Source organism: Brassica rapa, chromosome A06 (assembly GCF_000309985.2).
Source record: "Brassica rapa cultivar Chiifu-401-42 chromosome A06, CAAS_Brap_v3.01, whole genome shotgun sequence".
Taxonomy (NCBI): domain Eukaryota; kingdom Viridiplantae; phylum Streptophyta; class Magnoliopsida; order Brassicales; family Brassicaceae; genus Brassica; species Brassica rapa.
The window spans coordinates 11,497,833-11,522,903 of NC_024800.2; the positions used below are offsets into that span (position 1 = coordinate 11,497,833).

At 36.0% G+C, this 25,071-nt stretch overlaps 5 protein-coding genes and 1 non-coding gene across 9 annotated transcripts; 1 reads left to right on the top strand and 5 right to left on the bottom strand.

Moving 5' to 3' along the window:
* Window positions 1-10: 10 nt before the first annotated feature.
* On the top strand, window positions 11-2,213 carry LOC103873285 (tubulin beta-2 chain). The gene is made up of 3 exons (XM_009151706.3): window positions 11-458; window positions 535-804; window positions 1,333-2,213. Exons 1-3 carry the CDS (start codon window positions 65-67, stop codon window positions 2,016-2,018), a joined length of 1,350 nt encoding a protein of 449 aa, XP_009149954.2. The 5' UTR covers window positions 11-64; the 3' UTR covers window positions 2,019-2,213.
* A 3,356-nt stretch (window positions 2,214-5,569) lies between these two features.
* On the bottom strand, window positions 5,570-10,193 carry LOC103873286 (copper transporter 2). Its single transcript, XM_009151707.3, has one exon. The coding sequence runs from the start codon at window positions 6,241-6,243 to the stop codon at window positions 5,791-5,793; it is 453 nt and encodes a 150-aa protein (XP_009149955.1). The 5' UTR covers window positions 6,244-10,193; the 3' UTR covers window positions 5,570-5,790.
* Window positions 10,194-12,536: 2,343 nt separating this feature from the next.
* Window positions 12,537-15,401, bottom strand: LOC103873287. 3 transcript variants are annotated; one of them, XR_001958960.2, is made up of 6 exons: window positions 14,734-15,401; window positions 14,595-14,640; window positions 13,822-13,922; window positions 13,621-13,702; window positions 13,368-13,530; window positions 12,537-12,782 (listed from the first exon to the last, which is right to left on the bottom strand). XR_001958960.2 is itself a non-coding variant. In XM_009151709.3 (5 exons), exons 1-5 carry the CDS (start codon window positions 14,851-14,853, stop codon window positions 13,514-13,516), a joined length of 366 nt encoding a protein of 121 aa, XP_009149957.1. In that variant the 5' UTR covers window positions 14,854-15,401; the 3' UTR covers window positions 12,537-13,513. The 3 variants fall into 3 exon arrangements, 1 of the variants encoding a protein (XP_009149957.1); XR_001958959.2 differs by having other exon boundaries at window positions 12,537-12,794; XM_009151709.3 differs by having other exon boundaries at window positions 12,537-13,530.
* A 142-nt stretch (window positions 15,402-15,543) lies between these two features.
* On the bottom strand, window positions 15,544-15,625 carry TRNAS-AGA. The gene has a single exon. It is a non-coding gene; the product is annotated as a tRNA-Ser (tRNA).
* Window positions 15,626-15,740: 115 nt separating this feature from the next.
* LOC103873288 (protein THYLAKOID ASSEMBLY 8-like, chloroplastic) lies at window positions 15,741-17,311 on the bottom strand. Of its 2 annotated transcripts, XM_009151710.3 has the most exons (3): window positions 16,865-17,311; window positions 16,201-16,595; window positions 15,741-16,006 (listed from the first exon to the last, which is right to left on the bottom strand). In XM_009151710.3, exons 1-2 carry the CDS (start codon window positions 17,276-17,278, stop codon window positions 16,206-16,208), a joined length of 804 nt encoding a protein of 267 aa, XP_009149958.2. In that variant the 5' UTR covers window positions 17,279-17,311; the 3' UTR covers window positions 15,741-16,006; window positions 16,201-16,205. The 2 variants fall into 2 exon arrangements, with proteins under 2 accessions (XP_009149958.2, XP_033129065.1); XM_033273174.1 differs by lacking the exon at window positions 15,741-16,006 and having other exon boundaries at window positions 16,026-16,595.
* LOC103873289 (subtilisin-like protease SBT4.5) lies at window positions 17,043-23,285 on the bottom strand. The gene is made up of 10 exons (XM_009151711.3): window positions 22,307-23,285; window positions 22,145-22,239; window positions 21,874-21,965; window positions 21,408-21,660; window positions 20,808-21,315; window positions 20,631-20,725; window positions 20,331-20,546; window positions 20,139-20,250; window positions 19,842-20,049; window positions 17,043-19,720 (listed from the first exon to the last, which is right to left on the bottom strand). Exons 1-10 carry the CDS (start codon window positions 22,400-22,402, stop codon window positions 19,188-19,190), a joined length of 2,208 nt encoding a protein of 735 aa, XP_009149959.1. The 5' UTR covers window positions 22,403-23,285; the 3' UTR covers window positions 17,043-19,187.
* Window positions 23,286-25,071: the final 1,786 nt, after the last annotated feature.

Here is a 25,071-nt window from a genome sequence, read left to right on the forward strand (position 1 = left end):
GCTCAACTTCATCTCGGAAACCCTAGATATCTCTCTCTCCATCTCCTCCCCAGTTCCAGCGAAGATGCGTGAGATCCTTCACATCCAGGGAGGCCAGTGCGGTAACCAGATCGGTGCCAAGTTCTGGGAAGTCGTGTGCGCCGAGCACGGCATAGATCCAACCGGTCGTTACACGGGAGACTCAGATCTCCAGCTCGAGCGCATCAACGTCTACTACAACGAAGCCAGCTGTGGAAGATTCGTACCTCGTGCGGTACTCATGGATTTGGAGCCTGGAACCATGGACAGCCTCAGATCTGGACCCTACGGTCAGACCTTCCGCCCCGATAACTTCGTCTTCGGCCAGTCTGGTGCTGGTAACAACTGGGCCAAAGGACATTACACTGAAGGCGCTGAGCTTATCGATTCCGTCCTCGACGTTGTTCGTAAGGAAGCCGAGAACTGTGACTGCCTCCAAGGTATAGATATATCTTCTACATCTACTCTTCCTTGCTTTTGTTTAACTGTTTTTGCGGGTGATTTATGCTGGTGTAGGGTTTCAAGTGTGCCATTCCTTGGGAGGAGGAACTGGATCTGGGATGGGAACTCTGCTGATTTCGAAGATCAGGGAGGAGTACCCTGACCGCATGATGTTGACCTTCTCTGTCTTCCCTTCGCCTAAGGTCTCTGACACTGTGGTTGAGCCTTACAACGCTACTTTGTCTGTTCATCAGCTTGTTGAGAATGCTGATGAGTGCATGGTTCTTGACAACGAGGCCTTGTATGATATTTGCTTCAGGACTCTTAAACTCACTACCCCTAGCTGTAAGTCCCTTTCTTTGCCTTCGTGGTTCCATTGGTGCTGGTAGTCTTAAATGTTTATATACCTTTTTGATATACCTTATGTCTAGATGGTTAACTTGATTTGATCATTGTTTTGTATATCAATTCTAATTTGCTATATCTATCCTGATTGATGCTCTCGCCTATTGTTTTGTGACTGTGCTTGCTGGTCTGTTCTTGTATGTGTATATATGCCTCCTGTGTTATTACCTCTGTTTGTAATTCTCTGGTTATCTGTATTGATCCCATCACCAGAATACATCATTGGGCTACTATTATCTTATATCAATGGCATATTATGATTCTTTTGCATGTCTTCTACTCATTGGACATAAGAGGTATTCAGAATCTAGTGTTTGTATAGAAGAGCATGATAATCGACTGGTTTACTGATGTGAATGTGTTCTGCCTGCTCTTTAATATATTGACCTCTTCAAGCTCTTTTTGTTGTGCATGATTGTTTATGTGGCTAGGAGGTAACTCAGTTACTTGTTCTCTCTCTTTATGCAGTTGGTGACTTGAACCATTTGATATCTGCCACAATGTCTGGTGTCACTTGCTGTCTGAGATTCCCTGGTCAACTTAACTCTGACCTCCGTAAGCTTGCTGTCAATCTGATCCCATTCCCACGTCTTCACTTCTTCATGGTGGGTTTTGCTCCGCTCACCTCAAGAGGATCTCAGCAGTACCGTTCCCTCACAGTCCCTGAACTCACCCAGCAAATGTGGGACTCCAAGAACATGATGTGTGCTGCTGACCCAAGACACGGGCGTTACCTCACAGCTTCTGCCATGTTCCGTGGCAAAATGAGCACAAAGGAAGTTGATGAGCAGATGCTGAACGTGCAGAACAAGAACTCTTCCTACTTCGTTGAGTGGATCCCCAACAATGTGAAATCAACAGTCTGTGACATCCCACCTACCGGTCTGAAGATGGCATCCACTTTCATTGGAAACTCAACATCGATCCAAGAGATGTTCAGGCGTGTGAGTGAGCAGTTCACGGCTATGTTCAGGAGGAAGGCTTTCTTGCATTGGTACACAGGTGAAGGAATGGACGAGATGGAGTTCACAGAAGCAGAGAGCAACATGAACGATCTTGTCTCAGAGTACCAGCAATACCAAGATGCAACTGCAGATGAAGAAGGCGAGTACGAGGATGAGGAGGAAGGAGAATACCAACAGGAGGAGTACTGAGGGATGAGTAAGTGTGTACCCCCTTTTAAACCAATTTAGTCATTCGTTTTTTTTTTCTTTTTAAAAGGAAACCTCAACTACCAGTTGCAGGTTTTTTTTTTATGTTGTAATGACAAATTCTGGATCTTGTTGACGTATTATGGTGTGTTGTTTGTGTACTTTTGCTCTTAAATTTGGTTCGGCTTTTCCATTTCGTCTTTAGTTTGATGAAGCTTCTGTTACCTGTGGAGTTATCATAGCCAAGCCATTATCTTCTTAGGGATTCTTAGAACATTAGAGAGATAATAACGTCAGGCCTTCTTTCTCCCTTATTATCTTTTTTTTCTTCATTCATTTTCTCCTTGTTCGAACACCTTCAACATCATCCTCGAGTACCAATCAAATTCGTAACTGTGGGTTATGATTTTATGTTGAAACTACGGTAAAAAAATGGTGTGATTAAAATCCCCATGAGGGTAGTTTTAGATTGTCCGTTATGGTAAATGTTGAGTGAGAAAGAGGAATCATCTATGAATACATTTCATTTGCAAGAATCGGCTATTAGTTTTGACTTCAAGATCATGGATTAGCTTCGTACCAGCGAGATTTGTCCTAATTGTCTGACCTGTTTGTCTTTTATATTATAATTTAGAGAAGAGAATAAAGAGACAACATTTACCAGTAGAAAAACTAGTGTTAGGGGCATGAATGGTTAGGACAACCTTACCAACATAGTCCAAATAAATTTTGAAGCAAAAGATCTTTGAGGATCCACACCATTTCTAACTCTATTCTATTTTTTATTTTAAAAATAGAATTAAGAGTAAAAATATAACAATGGTATCATATTTTTTACTATATAATAGAATAGAAAATAAGTTTACTCTATAAATAGAGTTTTTTTGTTTATTTTATTCACCACTCTATTTTTACTTTAAAATATAATATTATTAGAGTAGAATCTAATTTTATTGTGACGTTGTTTTATTTTTTTTTTAAATAGAATAAATCATTGGAAATGATTTTAGTGGACCATAAAAAAAAATGCTAGCGGCTGGAAGTGTGTTTGATTAAGTCCTATTTTGTAAGAGATTGGGCTAGTCTTATCTTAAGTTCGTTGCTTGAGTTTTTTAAAGAATAAGTTACTATTTTTAGTTTATACAATCGCTCTATTCAAAAAGTTAGTTGTAATAAAGTTTAATAAGAAAAAAAAAATATCTTTCAGAATTGGACCCTGGGGCAAAAAGAAATCAATTTCTAAACTATTATTTAAAAACAAATCTGACAAATATATGTTTTTCAAAATATCAGAAATATTTTTAAAAATAAATCTATAAAAATAAAAAATTACTTTCATATAAAAAAATTTAGATTTCTTTTTATTTTTAATATAAAAATACATGTATTTTTTAAAAAAATCGAATCTTATTTATTAAAAAAAAGGAAAATAATGAATTGGACACTAAACGGTCGCACCGCTTGCCTCCTATCTAAGCAGCCGGCCCTGGGTTCTTGTTGTCACAAATCCATTTACAACCCACCATTTACAGCCCTGGGTTCTTGTTGTCACAAATCCATTTATCAGACTGGCGTGAGGCAGTTTCAAAGTTATTTTAGGGCTTTCCTTTTATATAACCGCGAGTGCTGTTACTTATAATAGAAATATAGAATATTTGGAGAATGGTTTGATAAATATTTTAACCATTTTAGCAAAGGTGAGCAATTAATTATTCACTTGTTATACTTTCTTTGGAAAAAGGCGTGAACCTTGCCGTTTCCTGATACTTATTGTATCGTTTGACCGGAACTAAAAATATGCGAGATACATTTATTTATTAGTTATCTTGTCAACGAAGATAGTCTATTTTAAATATCTTTTTTTTCTTCTAAAATCATTTTTTAATATCATAATTTGTTAACTGCGATAAAACCTAGAAAAAGTTTCGAACTATTATATCGTCAAACTATATCTAATCTTTTTTGACAATGGTTTGTTATAAGTCCAAGCATTCAGATTTTCTGGTCGTGCTTTTACGAATCTATGTTTTAAACATTTGGATCGATTTATAAGAATTTTGATCTGTTCGGATATTTAAAATCTAAAAAAGATTTGAAATACTCGAACTTTATCATAATTTTTCTGACATATATCATATTTATATAATATTTATAAAATAATCAAAAATAAATTATTAATAATTGAAACTAAACGTTATTAAACTCTAAATTTACTATTTAAAATTTAATATTATTTAAAATCATTATTATAAAATAATAATGAAAGCTGCAAAAAATAAAATATTAATTAAATTATAAATTAAAATATAAATATAAAACACATGAAATCATAGTTTTGCATATCATGTTTTTAGATAGTGTACGAATCAGTTTTTATCAAGCCGAGTTCACTCTATTTTTTTATATGGGTCTATTCAGATCGATTCTTTTATTTCTGGTGTGTATGGATATACATTTTTTGGACCAGCTAGGTATGTGTAAATTTTTAGTTCAATTTTGGACCGGTTCTACTTTATATTTTTGGATCCTAGTACAATGCTCAGATCTGGATAATCGATTCAAAAATTTAAAGTAGATATATTGTTTATTTGATATTTATTTTTCAATCAAGATCCATGTTTAATTTTTAACTTTTCTTTGTCAACTGTTTAACTTTTAACTAGTTCTGTCTTTTTACGTTGACGACCACTGATGTTGTCAATTCTATTATTAACTTTTTGTTTTGTTAATAAACTATTGCCTTTTATTTTGTATGATGTTCCTTTTAAATCTACGGTCCATTTTCCGGCAGTTTTCTATTTTTAGTTTTGTTTGTCCTATTGGTTGATCTGGTCTCCAGAAGGAACACATTTAGTGCGATAAGATAGACTAGCTAGAAATCGTACTACACTGTTCGACCTAAGTTTGAAATACCTTCTGGCTAATGCAAGAGATGAAACGATCATTTGTTAGGCTCACTATATTAACCACCTGGACCAAAACTTAAGTCCAGACTGTTCAAATAGTGATAATTTAGTTACTAAAATGAATCGAACCCATGACTGATATGTGCACACCAAACCCTAAGTATTACTGGAAAATCAAATGTATTATATATATTTTTTTAAATTAATATTAATTTTAAAATAGATCGATCATATAATTTATTTATCTCAACACTATTGATTAAATAGTTGTAATTATTAAGAATACGAATACATTTTTGTTATTATTTTATTTGTGTGAAAAAATCAAAGTGGCACTCTTTAAAAAGGGATGGAGTATTAATCTTTTACCTATTTTATTTTTGTGTATTATGAACAAAATGGTGAATATCAACTACAATAATTTAGAAAGAACAAAAATGAAATTCTTCAAAATCGGGTTTTTAACTACAATATTGCTCATAGTCTTCGTTAAATTACAAAATCTATAGTTTGCCAAAAAGTTACAAAACCTATATAGTCACCAAATTTTAATGAACTTGTGGCTACTTTGGTGAAATTATTTGTAACTAGCAAAGAAAATCATACGAAAATGTTTTTTTTTGGGGTGCAAATGTTAAGGAAACATTATGGTAAAAATGAAGTGATCATCATAAAATTTCATGATACAATCTTTGCATATGCAACAATGTGTTTTTCCATGTTGAATGAATTCAGGGGAAAAGAAGATACTTGATGCGTATCCGGTTATTTCTTGTAACATGTTTATAAACTGAAAATGAAATATTAAAACCCAAAACAAAGCAAACCACACACAAACAGAAAAGTTAAGGAAATGCAAAATGCTATTTTCAGCAAACGCAGCCTGAAGACTGCGGGAGAGTGGTTTTCTGGTCATGAGAGGGCTTCTTGAAAGCAGTGCTTCCGAAGAGCAAGAAACCCACGGCATAACCGGCGATAGCAACGATAAAAACGCCGCCATTAAAGGACATCACGGCGAGCATCACGATATAGGAGAGGCCAGTCTTGAGAGTGTACACGGTGGTTTGAGCGATACCGGCAGCGCGGCTGGTGGCGTCACCACCACGGAGGATTCGAGAATGGGCGAGCCACTCGGCGATTACGGCGAGGAGGAAAACGACGATGAGACAAAGAGCATACATACCGGAGCTTGTCCCGGGCCATCCGGAGAAGAGAACCTCCGTGTTCTTGCCCCAGAAGAAGGTCATGTGCATCATCATCATGTGGGGTTTGGTTTGATTCGTCATTGATGATGATGGTGGCATGTTATGCATGTGATCCATGGCTTGATTACGGTAGGATTATGAGGATTTTTTGTTTGAGACAAAGAAAAACAAAGAGAGAATCGTTTTGAATTAATTGTGATTTTCTTTGTTCGTGTGATTTCTTAAATGTATGTAGTTTGTAGTTGTACTGTAGTACAAGTACAACAATCGTTGTGTTAGAAAATCTCCTAAATATATGTATTTACCTATTTTCAAACTGGATAACCCCTCTATTCTTTCAATTAGTATCATTGAACATCTAATTTTGGAATAAATCTAATAAAACTTGGATATAAAATATTAATATAAGATTTAGTAACTTGAACACCAAATTAATAAATTTGGTGTAGTAACCAAAATTGAAGCAAATAAAATTTATATAACAATTACTAACTCCATAAATTAGGTCAAGGACCAATTGCTGGCATAGAACTGATGAAAATGCCTTCCATAGTTGTTACAAGGTTTTAAAAATCATTTTAGGCGGCAAATCGATCGGTTATATCCAAAACAATTTGCTTAAAATCTTATTATTGAATCTGTTCAAACTTTAAGTTGTCTAAAACCGATCCAAATTGGTATAAATCGATTTAAATTGGTAAAATAAATTTAAATTGGTAAAACTCATTTAAATCAACTAACATAAAATTAAATTATGGCTAATTTATCTATATATTATTAATCATATTTGTTTATAATTAGATTGCGGTGTTGAGTTGGTATAGAGATATACTAGAGTTTTGATCTGCACGACTGTGCGGGTATTTGTTTTTACTTATTTATATATATATATATATATATATATATATATATATTATTTTTTATAATCACTAGATTACATTTTTAACACTTGTCATTTTTTTGCCTTAAAAAAAATACAGACTCATGACGACGTTGCGAACCAAACTGGTAGTTTTGAATCCATATGGACGACAAAGGTCGGTCGTTTCCTAGAACATTTGTCACATGTTTTAAGTTTTTATCATTTCTTAAAACACAATAATTTGATAGTTTTTCATAATTAGAATTTGTAACTGAATTTTTCTTTTTGTTATGATAATTAGGGCTCGTATAAAAGGAATAATTATGACTATTAAATATGGATTGGAATATACGTATTAATAAAATCAGGCACACGTTAAGTTCATCTAGCTATAAATTTCTGATTTTAGAAAATTATGTAGTTATTGAATATTGTAATATTCTAAAATCGTAAAGTTGTTAAATTAAGAGGGATGTTAATCAGTCATGTATTTTAATAGATTTTAGTTCTAAACACAATTCACTGTTATTCGAATGATGACTTTAAATTATATTTTAAAATTCATTGCTATTCAATGAATGATTTAAATCCAGTTGTAAAATCTAATGTTATTCAACTTTCAAAGATTTTAAAAGTCTTTGTATTTTAGATTCATTTCAAATAATTTTTTATGAAGTCTCAATGGTAGATGATTAAACACAAAATCACAGAAATACTGAATAGATTTTAGAATCCATCAACTTAAAATAATTTAAAATTTTAAAATTTGATTTATTGCAAAAAAAATAATTAAGTGATTTTAAATCACTGATTTAATAACGGCCCCTAAAAAGAATATTTTCTTCGAAATAACAGTGAATTTGACCGGGTTAATTAATAATCAAAATATGAAAATCGTATGACAAATGTAAGTGGGTTATGTGTGACCACTGTGTTATGTTGCTTAAAATGTTTATGATTAATATTTCAAAAAGACATTTATTTCATTAATGAGGACTCTAGGATTGGTTTAAATTTGAGTGGCAATAAAAATATGTTAATAAGGTTTTATTTGTAATTATCTTTTCTTATTATTCCTAGACTCACCTACAATAGAAACTCTATAAATTAATATTTAATAAACTAATAAATACAAAAAAATAATAAATTGTATATGTCCTAGGTTTGGTTAGTGTAAAATATGATACAATTCAATAATACAGTAACAAATTAATTTTTTGAAAACATAATATAAATATATGGTTCCAGTATAAATATAAATAATAATTATTATATATGTTATATAAATATAAATAATATATAAACATAAAATTTCCCCTTGTTTTTATTCACTGTGATATCTTTGTATTTTTAATATTCCAAGACATATCAATGTTATTTTGTCATTTTACATTTAAAATGCATTTACATTTATGGTATATACCAAATACTTAAATAAGAACAATATAAAATTTTAATCTATAAAACTTAATCAATTCATATATCGTAAAACTAAGCATCCTTCTCTTTTTTACATAATACACACTTTAATAAATATATAAATAAAAAAGAAAAAAATTCTGTATATATTAATAAAATATAAAAAAATCTAACATTATTAATTTATAGAGTTTTTATTCTATATATATTTTACAAGATTAGGAATAGAAAAGGTGGCTGTTGACTATTTTCAAGAACTCTTCTCTACCTCTCTGTCCAGAGATATGGACGCATATCTTCGCTACATAAAACATAAGTTTCAGTGCCCACAAACGACATTCTTACAGCTGAACCATTGGAACATAAAATCAAGAAAGCTCTGTTTGATATTAATCTGGATAAGGCCCGAGGCCCGGATAGTATGACGACTAGACTCTTTCAAAAGTTTTGGCATGTTATGCACAAAGATATCATTCGACTAGTGAAAGATTACTTTATTGATGGGAGATTTAACCCGAGACTTAACCAAAACAGCATTTGCCTGATCCCAAAGAAAGAAAAACCAAGACAGATGTCTAAGTTTAGACCTAGACTCTGCAACGTCAGTTACAAGATCATCTCAAAACTGTTATCTAAACCATTCAAAAGGTTTCTGCCTGACCTGATTTCAGGGGCCAAATCTGATATTGTGGCTTGACAGTTGTTCACAGACAATATCCTACTAGCACAAGAGAATTTTCATGCTTTCCGGACAAGCAACCGAGCTAGAGAAGCTACATAGCCATCAAGACGAACATGAGTAAAGCGTATGACAAGTAGAATGGAGCTTTATTCGGGCCTTAGTGCTACGTTTAGGGTTTGCGGAAAAGTTGGTTAATCTTTTGATGTTTTACATTACACCGGTTTCTTCTCAGGTTATCAATGGAGAACCCATGGGTAAAATTACCCCCACGAGAGGGTTGAGGTAGCGTGATCCATTATCCCTTTTCCTCTTCATATTGTGCACTGAAGCTCTGATCTCTCTCCTTAAATGAGCGGAGGAAGAGAAGCGCATTTTGGAATTACGAGTTGCCCCAACCAGCCCCCGGATTTCACACCTCCTCTTTGCGGATGATAGCCTCTTCTTCTGCAATGCAGAAGTGAGACAGTACAAGGAATTTTTAGACATTTTGGATTCCTTTGGAAAGTCTTAGGGACAAAGACTTAATGCGGCTAAGTCCTCCATCATTTTGGAAATAAAGTTGATTTTAGCGTTAAACAAAGTATCAAAGGCGTTCTTGGATTACTACTGAAGGAGGGATGTGAAAATATCTAGAACTCCCAGAACAAATTTGTGGTTCTTAGATGAAAATCTTCTCCTACGTACAAGATCACCTCAATGGATACGTTTCTTCCTGGTCGGCTGGATTACTCTCGAAAGGGGGTAAAGAGGTTCAAATAAAATCAGTGGTGCAAGCTGTGCCGACATTTAGTATGTCGTGCTACTTGCTTCCACAAGGCATAGGGGAGAAACTAAAAAGCGCAATCTCAAAATTTTGGTGGAACTCGAGTCAAAAGAACTGAGGTTACATTGGACTGCATGGGACAAGATTTTGTTCCGCATGATCAGAGTGGACTCGACTTTTTAACATAATTTTAATGTTGCTTTATTAGGAAAACAACTTTGGAGATTGATCCAGTTCCCTACCTCCCTTCTCGCCCAAGTCTTAAGAAGACGATACTATAATCATCAAGCCCTTTAATCAAGGTTTATCACCCCTTTGAAGGATCGCAAGGTTTACTCACCTTCCTAACCGCAAAATGGCCTAAAAAAACTTACTCTATAAATTCAAGATATAATGTGTGTGACTTAGAAGTTCAGGTTGTACAACCAAATATCAATGGTTTACAGCCATGTGTGGAATACTCCTGCTCCTAGAAAAATGACACATTTCATGTGGCATGTTTTGACATGATGTATTGCGACGACATAAATATTTGCTTATAGACACTTGGGCACTGATAGGAGCTGTCCTAGATGCGGTGACCCTGATGAAATCATTAACCATCTTGTTTTTGAATGTCCCCCGCCCTACAGGTGTGAGATTTATCGAACAATCTGTCCCTTCCGGGTTACTTCCCGAGTATCTCTGTTTATCCAAACATGAATTTCCATATTTGGAAGAAGAAAAACGTGGCCGATGTGGAATCACTTATTGAAACATTCCCATAGATCTTATAGTACTTTTGGAAGGCATGTAATGATAAAGTTTTAAATGGAAATTATGTATCACAAGTTGACACCCTTCAGCTAACTTCCATTGAAGTCAAATGCTGGAGAAAAGCTAGCTTACCCGACGATGGAGAGAAATAGGGAGCACATATTTCTCCTTCAACTCGCTCGACTCCCCCTGTGCACCCTCAATGACCTACCTGTCAAATCGATGCGTCATGGATTGATAATGGCATCGAAAATGGCACGGTCAGTGATCTAGGGTGGTTCTACAATGATCAAATGAGAGTCAAGAGATTTGGACTTCAAAGGTGCCGGAAAAACCTATAAGCGCTCCACGCTGAGTTGGAAGGACTCATATGGGCGATTTCATGTTACATTGCACCATGATTCATATGGAGACAGATTGTTCCGACCTGGTGGACATGATTGCAAACCCTGCCGAATGGCCGGCATTTTCCTCCGAGCTAGTCTAAGAGCATCTCCAACCCCACTCTATTTTTCAATCTAAAATAGAGTTTAGAGTAAAAAATGCTCCAATGGTACTCTATTTCTCACTCTATTATAGAGTGAGAAATAAGTTTACTCCAAATATAGAGTAATTTGTTTTTTTTTTCATCACTCTATTTTCTACTCAAAAATAGAGTACCATTGGAGCAAATTCAAACTCTATTATAGAGTTACTCTATTTTAGAGTAAAAAATAGAATAAGCCATTGGAGATGGTCTAAGTACGACATATACGAGCCAAATTTTTAGAGTTCAACATTTCCCGTATACCTAGAAAAATGAATTTACATGCAGATTCTCTCGCCAAGGATGCGAGAAGTAGCGGTGTCCTCTTTTCCCATATAGATCAGACCCATCCGGATAGAGCATATCTTCAGAACGACTCAAACCCGCTTACCACTTGATCTTAGAAGATGGGCGTCGACCAAAAAAAAATACTTTACAAAATTAATGAAACACATCAAGCTTCCAAACCTATATGATATCAAAACCATCATTTTAGCTGCCATCTACATTTCAAAACGGCTTCATCAAACACATCCCCTATTTCAACCAATGAACAACTCACCCTCAGAAATTAAACCTTGTTATCTCCGTTGAAATTCTAACCAAGAGTTTATTGAATTATTCCCGCACATTTTCAGGTGAAGTATCTTAGCATGAAGGCCTCATTAGTCCAATGATGGACTAAAGACATGCTTTACAAATGACCAGTTCACCCAAACATAATCCAAAATATTTTTACTTCATCATCTCCTTAAACCAGTTCCATTTCCTGGCATGTCAGTTGGGGCACCTATACACTTTTGTATTAAATTATGTTGTTTCGAAGTTTCATTTGTCTGTTTCTGCTATTCGCAAAATCTTTGTCACAAATTGCCTTTCTCATAATTAACTCTACACTCAAAACCTTGAAAATCATATACTCCGATGTTTGGAGTTCCCCAATCCCATCTCAAGAAAAATACGAATATTACATCATCCTAATAGACCATTACACCCGATATTTTTTGTTGTATCCACTTCAAAAAATCACAGGTTCGTGAGACATTCATCACGGGTTGAGAAGCAGTTTCAGACACAAATAACGCTATACTCTAATAATGGTGGCGATGTTATTTCGCTCTGGTCCTTCCAAACAGAACAAGGCATCGCTCATCTTACAACACCTCCACACACTCCCGAGCACAATGGGCTTGCAGAGTGTAAAGACATGGATGTTGTTGAAACTGATATGACACTCCTATCACAAGCGTATGTACCAAATAGTTTCTAGACTTATGCTTTGGCCACAACAATCTATCTCATCAACAGATTACCAATGCATATGCTATCAATGGAGATTCCATACCAAAAGATGTTTCAACGACCACCTAACTATCATAATCTCAAGATATTAAGATGTATGTGCGTCCCAAGTGTGTTTCTTGGATATTCACTTATTAAAAGTGCCTACCTACGCATGGATAGTGTTGCAAACCAACTATATGTCTCATGACATGTTTAGTTTGACGAAACCAGACTCTTTTTTCTGAAAAATACAACTTAATCTTCACAGATTTTAAACTCTGAAAAAAAAACATCATGAAATATGACTGTCGCACCTCATCCTCATAAAGCTCAGTCTCTGTCAGTACCTCAATCCACGGTGCCCCTGAGATAAGTTCTTCACATGTTGACGCATCCGGTGACGACATAAACACAAATAATGAGAAAGAGTTCAAAGATATGACCACCACTACTACCGACAAACAATAACCCATGTGCTATTCCTCTAAACCATATTTCTTTATTATCTAATACTGACCCAATCAAGCCATTTCAATTATACCAGCGACCCAAAACAAATTCCAAACAAATACCAATACAACCCAACAAACAATTTCATCGTCTTTAGCCTTTCAAAAGAAACAAAACAACAATAAAAGTCAGAACCACACAATATCCATAAACCAGAACCAACAACCATAAATCAAGCCTTGCGAGATGCAAGATGAAAAATGCATGTTCAGAGGAATTTAAAGCTAAAATGTAAAACAAAACATGAGATTTGGTTCATCCTTCACCGAATCAGAATGTGGTGGTCTGTCACTGATATTAACTACTAAATTGTTATTTGATGATACACTTGACATTTACAAAGCACGACTTGTGGCACGTGATGAAAATTAACAATACGAGGTTGATTTTTTTGAGACTTTCAGTCATGTTATAAAATCAACCACAATAAGAACCGTACCCATAATTGCAGAAAGCAAGGATTCGCCACTCAAATAACTTGATTTAATGGTAGCTCAAGTGTTTTTGGTAACGGTTTTGTAAACGCATCTACTAGCTTATCATTTTGTTTCCAGTAGATTTTCTTGATACTTTGTAAACAAGATTCTAGTAATAGAGTGAACCTGCAAAAATGGCAAGACACAGCAAATGTTAGAAGATAAACCAAGAAAGATATAGAATTGTAATAGAAATCATTATGTTAGAGAATATACCTTTCCACCAGTTTCCTCTAGATGCGTCCATCGAGTTGTTTCCACTAGCCTCATTGTTTCCTCCGGACTGAGCCTTGTTAACCTGAAATGATTAAACATTCTTGTCAAAGTCAAGTATCATCTATCTTTACCCTGAAATAATCAAATATTAAGTGATTATGTGCATCATTAGCAATACGAATATATATAATCAGGACTCACGGTATGGTAAGTATTGTTTCTTGTTGATCCAGAATAAACGTCTTGACCACCGTAGTAAAGAGACGAACTTAGATTGCAGGTTGCAGATTCTTGGCATTGGCCTGTGGAGAAACCACAAAACGGAGGAGATAACATATTCGTTAGACCAGCTGGATTCAGATTACTTTCTTGACTATTTCTTGACTAAAGAACTGTGAGCTCAAACAAAATTTGAAGAATATTTGATCCGTTCTTCGCATTATATAGCTATGTATTGAAGTTTGTTTATGATGGATAGAAAACAGAGTAAAAGAATTGGAATTTATTCTGATATAAATGCTAAAAACGGTATGAATTTTGCTTAGTTTCAAGAAAAATGAAGCAATTTGGACAATTCTTGATTCAAAAATGAATCAGAGGGTTTTCTGACAAAGCTTGGCTTAATGTAAAGAAAAAGGAACCATATTGATTCAAGAAGGGAGACAAGTCTTCTGAGGTTTATTATATAGCTATGTATTGAAGTTTGTTTATGATGGATAGAAAACAGAGTAAAAGAATTGGAATTTATTCTGATATAAATGCTAAAAACGGTATGAATTTTGCTTAGTTTCAAGAAAAATGAAGCAATTTGGACAATTCTTGATTCAAAAATGAATCAGAGGGTTTTCTGACAAAGCTTGGCTTAATGTAAAGAAAAAGGAACCATATTGATTCAAGAAGGGAGACAAGTCTTCTGAGGTTTAAGTAAACAGTTCTCAAAACAAAAACAGTTGGGGAACGACTTTTCCACTGACCTAGAGACCCATGTTTGGAGCTTAAGATCATGTTTCCTGTTGTTCCCTGAAATCTCGAAGAATAAAATTCAAGAACCAATCAGAAAAGGCAACAGAAACAACTATAAAAAAGAAGAAGAGATAAGAATAATAATAGAACCTTGGAGGGAGGAGGGAAAATGGAGCTGAAGTTGGAGGAGGAAGAAGGTTCCTTGGGGCCAAAGAGCTGATTAGTGAAGGAAGAAGAAGATGATGATCCGACTTTCCCTTTACCTTCCATTTCTACTTTCTGTTTCTTAAGAGTTAAGACTAATAAGTTTTTGAAGAGAAGAAATGTGTAGAGTAGATGATGAAGAACCAAGAAGAAGATAGTTTGATAAGGTGAGTAGCCACAACAAGATCAGTGGGTATATATAGACAGTGACAATGCTTGCTACTATAATCACATGACAAGTCAAAGAGAAACTAATCTTTAACCGCTTTAATACAGTTTAATGGTATTTTTTCTAGTCAAAATATTCTAGGATTTTTAACAAATCTTGTAGACATCTGTACTAAAAATCTCAAAGGAAAGAATATTTAGGACTTCTACATGTTTCCAACCTTTCTTGATCACAAATAGCCAAACAGAATTGTACTGGAGCTTCTTTCATCCCACTGATGTCGTAAAAAGAAGATTTTCACGTCGGGAAGATTTTCACGTCATTATCAAAAGATCTCTCACCAGTAATGTCACGTTTATAAAGAATGGTCAAATAGCTTTGATCCCATGCTAAACATGTTCTCCTTGTCTCGTCAAGTAGATGCCATAATGTTTACTTATATTTCTTGTTTTTTTTAACAATATGGTAAAGGATAAAAAGAATAATATCACATAATATTCGAGATACTCGTAATGGATTTGGTCATGTGCGGTGAACCAATCAACATGGCACTTACTTAATGTGCGGCATATGGGAAACAAAAAAAACGTGAGCGGCAGGATTCGAACCTGCGCGGGCAAAGCCCACATGATTTCTAGTCATGCCCGATAACCACTCCGGCACGCCCACGAGGACAATAACAGGAAACCTCATCTACTTAATCAACAATAATAAATCTCTACCAAATTGTTGATGAAGAAATAATAAAAAGAGAACCCTTCCACAACCTGAGAGGCCAGTAAGAGAAATCTGGAGAACTTATCAGCATAGAATCTTATCTAGAAAAAGATAGATTGTTTGACAAAAAAAATTGGTCTTTGACTAATAGTATGAAGCATCAGAACAAGCATCTGAGTCCTCTCTCTAAGAGTATTTTTGTTGTGATGTAACACTTCAGTTATCTATTGACTTTCATTTTTTCTTTCCATTTGCTCAGATCTGGTTATTATTCTTCAAGAGAATTCTGGATCTTGATCAAGATATACTTCCCCTGTTACTATTGCTCAGAGCCTGCACAATGCACACAAAGTCATGAATTACTGTCGCAAACCCTTCCCATGTTTCATTATGCATTACAAGATTCGAACTGATCAACAATAAGATATGATTTAAGTGCCAAAAGATTAAAATTTCATAAGTGGAGAGACCACAAATTAAGAGAACAAAAAACTGAGATGGAAGAGTTTAGAGTGGTTTGTGCATACACAACTCAACATCTACCAAAAATCTCTTCAGGGGGATCATAAGCATGTTTCTCAGGGAACAACTCCTCGAAATCTTTCTTCACTTTGTTTCTCAAAAGCGGATGCGGCAAAAGGCCCTTCAACAGAACCCTAAAAGGCAACTCTTCGGGGGGATCTGGAGACTTCAACATGTCTTCATACACATTCATGGCATCAGCGGGACATCCATCTCTGAGAAATCCTCTGATAACCTCAGTGTAAGTCTGAGAATCCGGAAAGAGGTTCTCTTTCTTCATTTTCTCCCACAAGCCCATCGCTTCATCCATTCTTTTACTCTTAGCTAGAGATACTATAAGGTCCTTGTACATAAACACATCCGGTTGGTACCATTCCTGTTTCTGGATCACCTCGAACATCTGTATGTTCAAGAAGCCAATCATCAACAACATAATAGGAAAAGACACCAACTACAAGAATATGCTCTGTAAAGACATTTCGTCGAACAGTTCATGTGCACTTCCATAAAACTTTACATCTAAGCAAAATTCTCTCGAACAGCGACAATGAGGAGATACACAGATCGTAGTGCTCGACAAATCACCAAAAAAAAAGGCACCCACATGAAACGAAGCTAAAAGCAGCGCAACTAAAGATAAGCTGAAAACGAAGAAGGTGAAGAAATGACCTTGATAGCAAGCGCAGTCTCTTCTTGTCGTTCAAGCTCGCCGATAACAGCTAACATGTCAAGCTTCAACAATCTGAAAACATGGGTCTTTACAAACTTCTCGAGCTTCTCGTCGTCTTCCTTCAACCTCTTGAGACCCAGGATGACGAAAAGGGCCTCTTTTCCGATCAGCTTCTTACCTCTCCAGAGAGGACCCCTTGGCCTCCCGTCGTGGAACTGGGCGACGAACACCGTGGAGGGTTTCGGCGGAGTGTAGGGTTTTAGATTTAAGAAGGAGATCCGATGTATTGAAGGATTTCTAGTTAGGGTTTGGAAGAAAATCGAAGCGAAAGTTGGGAGTTTTCGCGACAAGACGCGAATTGCAGCCATCTCTCTCTGGTTGTGGTGAAATTGTGCAACTTTGTGGTATCGCATACCACCATAAACATACAACGGTAGAGAAACTGGCAAAACGTCGACGTTTTTTAGTACTGTTTGGTTAATTTAATTGCTCCATAGGTTGTACAAAAAATGTTATGGGCCATTAAAAATAATTTATGGGCCAACATATATATATTTGTTTTGATTAATATGTTTACTAATTTTAAATTAAATATTTTATGCTGGTTGGATTTTTTAAAAGAGCAATTTGCGAGAAAATTACACAATAACTTAAAAATTTGCAAATATGAAAAAGCACATGGAAACATGGTTGTTAGAGCAACTGTCCGGGAGTATTTTACTATATGCTCCTTTCCTTAATTAGGTAGTCTAAATTTTAATAGAGAAATTCTCTAGGATAACTATTTTTTAAGTTTTTACAATCTATTTTATCCCCCTTTTTTTTTTTGTTAAAGAAATTGATTGTCGTTTTACCTATTCTAACTGAAATTATTAGTTTAAAACCATTGACAGAAATTATTGGACGAAGATGCATTTTCAAATACAAAACTTCCAGTTCAGAATGGAGAAAGAAAGGATAAACATATGCGAAATTCAACGTCAAGCTCATAAGGATAACTTGTGCGTCAAATAAGACCAACCTGATCATCATGCATTATAAGAATGGATCATCATGCATTGATAGTTTCTTACATCAAAACATATTTAATGTTTATTAAGATCCAAAAAGTTCAGTTTCTCTCTCTAGTCGACAAACGAAAGGTCCTCAGTAGCTCCGGCGCTGATCGGCGCGTCCAGCCGCCCGAGGCCTCCTCCTTCTCTCCTTTGTTTTCATCTTTGCTTCCCGGTCATTTACCCTATGCTTTCGCCTTGTTCTGGCCTCTGGTCAATCGCGTCTCTGTCATTAAGCAACCGTGCACGAGGGCTGTCGATGATGGTGAAGACTTGAATTGTTTGGAGCTGTAACACAGTGGCATGTAGGGACTCTGATAGGCGGAGTCGGCTTTTTACGGCTGAGAGAGGATTGTGTTTTCCTTTTAGATCCTCTCTCACGATCTCCTTGCTCGTGGTGATGTGCTGGTACGCTCTCTGGTGGTGCTGCGAAGTCTCTACTCGTGTTGTGGAGCTTCTGTAGCTATGTCCGGTGAGGCGTGTGACTTCATCGATTGGAATCGGGAACCCTTACGGGTCGCCGGGGTTCTCCTCCTCTTTGGCGGACTCGAAGTCAGCTTCGGTGGTGGTTTACTTCGAAGGCGAGTCGAGGTCGGGTATGCAGGCGAAGTTGATGGTACCTGACCGTTCCGGTTCGTGTAGGCGTGCTGGCCGGAGTCCTACATAGTCGTCTATGGATGTTTCAAGCTCTGTTTCAGTGCTCCACTTGCCTTTCTAGCATCATTTTCATGTCACCATTTCAAGTATCTGAAACTCTTCCATATTAGTCGTCTGGCGCTTCATGGATATATATGGTTATAAGTATGGTGGAGTTCATCGGGAGCCAGCTACTCCGGAGACGACACGAGAAGCCTCGGCATCCGAGGCAAAAAAGAGAACTTCACTTTCGACCGATTTTAAAGAATTTTGAAAACGAACTAGCGGAATGTGTCAGGTTTAGTGGGCGGGCGAAGCTAGCTTTGTATTAGTTTGACTTTGAAAATTTTGTTCAAAACCTACTTGTAACCGGATTTAAAAATTCCCGTTTTTATGGGATGAGATATATATATATATATATATTTTAAAGGCATATTTATCTTTCTTATGACCGTTTTGATATGTAGCAAGAAAAATTAATGCAAAGAAAAGGCTAACAGTTAATTTTATTCCAATGTTAAGAAGTAGAGTAGGTAGAAAAAACTGAAACATCATAAACAATCAACATAGCATGAGCAGTAAAGAATGTTTCATAATCGACGATTACATATGAAGACATAAAACTGAGTCTGACTCACCAGTTTGCGGCGTAAACAACGATGGGGCTTCTCACAAAGTGGAATCCATCAGACCAGATCAGTTGTGAAGACGCAACAAGTTCTCCACCTCCGAGACCTTTGCCTGAAACGGTCACCGTGAAAGACTTCTTCTCGTGCTTCGACTTTAAAGAAAATTCGTCGGGAATGACCTCGACGTTGAGCTTAGATCCCACTACTTTCGCTTTGTAGGTAGTGTTAGACGTTCCAACGTTAGTGACTGTCCGACGGAAGGTCACTTTGAATGGTTTTGTCGCCGGGACTTGAGCAGTCATGGAAGGATAATTTAGGTTTCGAGGTAAAGATTTAGACTGTGCTTTAGTGCAAGTGCGGCTTTCACCGGAGATAAGCCTTAAGTTCTTTCCAGTGTAGTTCAAGCCGCAGAGAAAAGCGATGTAGTCTGACTTACTAGCTTCATAGACCAGTCCAGGATGAACTGCGGCTAACGGATTGACATGGCCTGCTCCGGATGCAAACTCAGGCATCAAAGTAGATGCATTCACTGGCCAAGCTGTAAGAAACCACAAAACAAAGTATTCTAAATATTTCTTGTGACACAAGGAAGGTATGGTTCCAAGACAAACCAACAGAGTATTTTCAAAAAAAAAGAGTGGAATTTATAGAGTACTTACCGGTAGTCATGATGGCGGATTGGATCATGGACGGAGACCAGCGAGGGTGAAATGTTTTGATGTAGGCGGCAACACCAGCAACGTGTGGACAAGACATTGAAGTTCCACTAAGAATAGAGTACTTCAGATGTCTTGTATCTGCAATACTTGGTGGAACAGAAGGAGAATAAGCAGCGATGATCTCCGTTCCCGGCGCTGTTATATCCGGCTGCAGTTCAAATTCAGGGTTCAATCAGACACAGAACTGTGGGAAAGACTGATATGAGTTATTTACATAATCAAAGTTTCTACACATACCTTCAAAATATCTGGAATGATTGGGTTAGGGCCTCGAGAAGAATATGAAGCAATGACAGGAGCTTTCTGGTTGAAGATTGTCTCACTTTTCAAAACAGCAGCTATGGGGTTTCTGAACCAACAAAAAAAAAATTTGAGCACTTGAGAGGGAGAGTTTTTATGATATTAATGAAACAAAGAGATGAGCTTTACTTTGTGGAATTAATATACGAGAGGACAACGTCATAGGCGGGTCCGGATAGAGCAGTGACTGGGAAAGAGAAGACCAAGGCAGTGTCTGTTCTTCTGCTCCTAGCAATGGATGCTACGGCTCCCATATATTTAGCTTCTTCCACGTTTTGAACGGAATCGCACAGCACAATCTTCCCGCTGACAAGTTTCCTGTCTAGACATCCTGGTGAGCAGAACCTGAAACCACAATTAACATTTTAGCCCGCTATGTGAAGAGCAAAATTTGTATGAAGAATAGATGTTTCTTGGGAAAGAAGTTACGCAGCGGAAGCAGCATCGCAGTTACTTGAAGCTGTTTTACCGTACACTACAGGGTACTTAGTTCCCTTAAGATCAAACGAGTTTACGGATCTTCCCTGTTTTGCAACAAGCAACAATGTTAAAAGAGGATAAGAAATGTGTTAAACCAACAAAGGTTTGTTTCTTGGTACTCACGACAACTGTCTTGCCGTCTCCAAGAACAGCTTTAGTGACGAAAGCGCGGTTCGTGTTACTAGCACCGACGGTGAATATCCACGGTGCAACGCTTGTGACCGTACTAAGTTCTGGACCACTGTTTCCAGCGGCATTCACTGTAAGGATTCCCTTGGCCATGGCATGGAAAGCCCCAATTGCGATAGTATCCTCATGGAATGGCAAACCCTTATCGTCACCGATGGAGATGGTGATGAGGTCCACGTTGTCCCCAATCGCATCATCAAATGCGGATAGAATTCCGTCAGTAGTGCACCCTTTGATACAAGGATCACATACTTTGTAAACCGCTATTCTTGCCGCTGGAACGCCACCTCTCGCGGTTCCATTGGCTAGTCCGTAAAAGCTCACATCCTTAACAGCGTTTCCAGCTGCCGTAGAAGCTGTGTGTGATCCATGTCCCATGTTGTCTATCGCTGAGTGAGGAACCCCCTTTATTCTGGGTGTGTAGTTCCTAGCACCAATAACCTTGCTGTATACAACAACCACATCATCCACATTCAAACTATTATATTGACAAATCTAACAATTTAAATAGTATGATGAATTTGAGTAATTTTATACTTGTTGCAAGAAAAGTGTTTGCTCCCTTGGCAAACTCCTTTCCATTTCTTAGGAGGAGGGCCAAAGCCTTTGTCACTGAAGCTGTCGGATAAAGGGTTGATTCCACTGTCCATGACACCAATGATCGTATCGCTCTCGATGCTAGGGTTTCGCTTTGCCCTTTTGCCTTTCTTGAGACCCACGAAATCCCACGACGCCGTCGTTTGAAGTTTCAGTGTTTTGCTAGGGAACACGGATACAACGTCTTCCGTATCTAAGAATATGAATACAAAGACACGTTATACTTTCACAAAATAATTAATACACACAAAGATTAATTAGTTACTAAACGTTAGAATAGTTATTGTGAAATCTTTGTCCCAAAAAAAAAAAGTTATTGTGAAACCAAAAAGAGGAGACAAATAGTAATTTGAATCTCAATACATATTTTTGAAAATTCCAGTTAAATATTAATTTTAACACTTACTTGCTAGTATCTGTCTTTCGGATTCGGTTAGCCAGGCCGCAAATCCGTTGAAACTTCTTTTATAATTCCTAACCAATCGACTTTCGATTGAACTACAGACAAATATATTATATGTTGTAAAAATATATCGGTGGGATCATTTGATCCATTTTAACTCCCATAAATATAAACTTAGTCGAGCTTTAGTTACAATCGATATATATACAAAATGAAACATTAATATGGAAAGAATTTAATCAGGATTGATCTATGGAATATTAATTGATCGTACCTCTCTCCGGTGGCTTCTTGAAGAATACTAGTGTGATGGGACATTGGCATGTAGTCAACACGAGCAGGAAGTGCTCCCATGTATACTATATACACCTACAAAGATCATCATAGTTTGTCATATAAGTCAATAATTAAAACCAAGGATGATTTCTGCACTTACCTGTTTATCTTGATCATTTTTGGCTGCTGAGGTGCAACTCACAAACAAGACAAAGAGACATGAGAGGAGACAATAGGAGCCTGCAGGTTTTGCCATTTTCTATTGATTTAGTAAAATAAAAATATATGAGAAAGAGAGAATGTAACGATCATTTATAGGGAGAGATTATGTACGGGGTCTAAGAACGTAAACAAATCCTTAGAATGTTCTTTAAATGTTGAAATATTTATGGCAATGCAGTGCACTTTCCATATTAATGTATTAGATTGAAACGTTTATTTGTTACCGTTTCTTAGTCCACTATTTTTCATATGGACTAGTATTAAATAGAAAGAAGCATAATTTGACTTGATATATAGATAAATAAATAAATAAAAATTCTTACTGATTAATGACAACTAAAATCGACTAAACACCATTTGAAACGAATGTTTTTGGAAAGTTGATTGATTTTTTTTTGTCACGTGTATAACGTAATGTTGTACAAAATTATTTGGCAATTGTATAGCCATATGGGAAATGTATATACTGAATTTTCAGAAAAAAATGTATATACTGAATTCGGTTTATAAGGCACCAGGCAGCCTAATTTTGCGAGGCAGGTTAATCATTTCGCTTTACATGAACGAAATATCCTCCACTCAGGGGCAGCCTAATTATGCATATATCTAAACATTCTAGAGATAGATTACATTTTATATAGGAATTAATAAACCTAAGTATTTTCCATAACACCGAAAATAAGAATGATAAACTAAAAATAGACCCCAACAAAATGAATAAAATATGGGACATTTGCTAAAACTAACCCAAATATTCAAGTCAAATGTAAAAGTATACCCCACTTTCAGTCAAATGCAAAACCAACCTAAAGGAGTAATGAAAGTACTATTTAACCCTTATGACCAAACAAAAAATAGAAATGTATTTTACGTTTCTATCCTTTGCAAGTCTACATGTAATAAAAGAAGTCTACATATATATAGACTTCCTACGAAGTCTACTTTATAGACTTGTTTTGTAGTCTACACTCTAATTTGATCTAATAATTTAATTTTGAAAATGTATAAAAATAATTATTGTGATATTTTTAACTAATCATCAATATAATGGATAATATGAAGTAAATAAATTAAAATTTCATATAATCGAACAATTTTGAAGAATATATACTAATTTAGTTATCATGTGTTAGACTATGTTCATAGTTTAGAAACAAAAGAATCTAACATGTTATGTCTTTTAGTAGTTGATTTCATAGGGTTAGATTTTAGATTTTTTTTTTTTGTTTTATTAACTTAAATCTGCATACTAATGTTTAGTAGTTTATATTTTGTATAAATGAGACTTTTTGATTATCAAGCAAAACATTTAGGGTTTAAGATTTGTGGTTTAGGGTTTCGTAGACCTACAATAAAGTCTATTTATCTGAAGACGTCTTTTTCAGTCTATATTTTTCAATTTGTTTTACAAAAAATCATTATATTTAAACTAAGTTAAGTTCCTTACGAATAAAAAAGTGAAATCATATACTATAACTATTAAAAAATAAAGAAATAAATTTAATAAATCATATATTAAAATTACTAAAATAATAAAGAATAAATAACAATAATTAAATTATTATAGTAGACTTCCAAAAAGGTCTACTATGTTATAATAAGATCTACTCCAAAATTTTAATTTTAGTAGACTTCAAACGAAGTCTACAGTATCGTAAATTTTAACCTAGTTACATTTGTGTCTCCCTATATAAACAAAATTTATACAATCTCTCTCTAAAGTGGCTGCACAAGTTTTTAAAACTCTCTCCCTTCTTTTTTTTGTCATCAGCATTAACAGACTCATACAGACTCTGTGAACCAAACTGGGACATGTCTATCCATGTGAACGACGAAAGACGGCTGCTTCCTGACACTACGTGCTAGGCTATCCGCCTTTGTATTTTGCGTTCTTGGCACATGGACAATCTCTGATCGGAAAAAACTTTCTTTCAGGACTTTAACATCATCTAAATAACTTGCAAAAGCTGGCCATTCTTCTGGTTCCGAAACCATCTTCACCAATTGAGAATAATCCGTTGCAAATGTAACCTGAAATTGTCGTAAGTTCCTCATACACTCCATTGCCCAAAGTAATGCTTCCATCTCCGCATGTAGAGGAGATAGACTAGCCCTAACATTCCTTGCCCCCATCAATCCCTCAAAACCTTCTAAAGTACTAAACCACCCCTGGCCGGAGAAACCACTATCATCTTTCCAGGAACCATCAGTGTAGCACCATCTTCCTTGGATTAACGGTAATGCCGAACCCTCTGCATGTGGCCCTGCTCTCTGTTCCTTCACTATTTGCGCTTCAGCCCATAGTGTGGACTCTGTTTCTGCTAGTTTAATCGTATCCCTAGGATCCATATCAAGGTTACTAAAAACTTTATTATTCCTTCCTTTCCAGATATACCATAGAATCCATGCAAACTGATGATCGTCTAGCTGCGGAGAAACTCTCCAAAAAAGATGATCCATATTTGTAAAAAGAGATCCTGTTGGAAAAATAGCTGGATTTGATGGTATCTTGGATAGCGCCCAAACCTGTAATGCTGGAGGACATTCAAAAAATACATGGTTAATTGATTCCTCATCAGCGCCACATCGTGCACAACATATATCACCATTTATCCCTCGCGCTTGCAGATTCTTCTTGACTGCTATACATCCGGTCACCAGTTGCCATAAAAAATGTTTCATCTTCGGTGGACATCGAATTTT

Excerpts from the sequence above, each read along its gene's own strand:
- LOC103873286 (XM_009151707.3), bottom strand. The coding sequence starts at position 6,243 with ATGGATCACATGCATAACATGCCACCATCATCATCAATGACGAATCAA.
- LOC103873289 (XM_009151711.3), bottom strand. The coding sequence starts at position 22,402 with ATGGCAAAACCTGCAGGCTCCTATTGTCTCCTCTCATGTCTCTTTGTC. Across the intron at positions 21,661-21,873 it reads CGAAAGACAGATACTAGCAA|ATACGGAAGACGTTGTATCC; the intron begins GTAAGTGTTAAA and ends TCATATTCTTAG. Across the intron at positions 21,316-21,407 it reads AAACACTTTTCTTGCAACAA|CAAGGTTATTGGTGCTAGGA; the intron begins GTATAAAATTAC and ends TGTTGTATACAG.
- LOC103873288 (XM_009151710.3), bottom strand. The coding sequence starts at position 17,278 with ATGCGATACCACAAAGTTGCACAATTTCACCACAACCAGAGAGAGATG. Across the intron at positions 16,596-16,864 it reads AGACTGCGCTTGCTATCAAG|ATGTTCGAGGTGATCCAGAA; the intron begins GTCATTTCTTCA and ends TTGAACATACAG.
- LOC103873287 (XM_009151709.3), bottom strand. The coding sequence starts at position 14,853 with ATGGAAGGTAAAGGGAAAGTCGGATCATCATCTTCTTCTTCCTTCACT. Across the intron at positions 14,641-14,733 it reads TTTTCCCTCCTCCCTCCAAG|GGAACAACAGGAAACATGAT; the intron begins GTTCTATTATTA and ends TCGAGATTTCAG. Across the intron at positions 13,923-14,594 it reads CTCCAAACATGGGTCTCTAG|GCCAATGCCAAGAATCTGCA; the intron begins GTCAGTGGAAAA and ends GTTTCTCCACAG.
- LOC103873285 (XM_009151706.3), top strand. The coding sequence starts at position 65 with ATGCGTGAGATCCTTCACATCCAGGGAGGCCAGTGCGGTAACCAGATC. Across the intron at positions 459-534 it reads GAACTGTGACTGCCTCCAAG|GGTTTCAAGTGTGCCATTCC; the intron begins GTATAGATATAT and ends ATGCTGGTGTAG. Across the intron at positions 805-1,332 it reads TAAACTCACTACCCCTAGCT|TTGGTGACTTGAACCATTTG; the intron begins GTAAGTCCCTTT and ends CTCTTTATGCAG.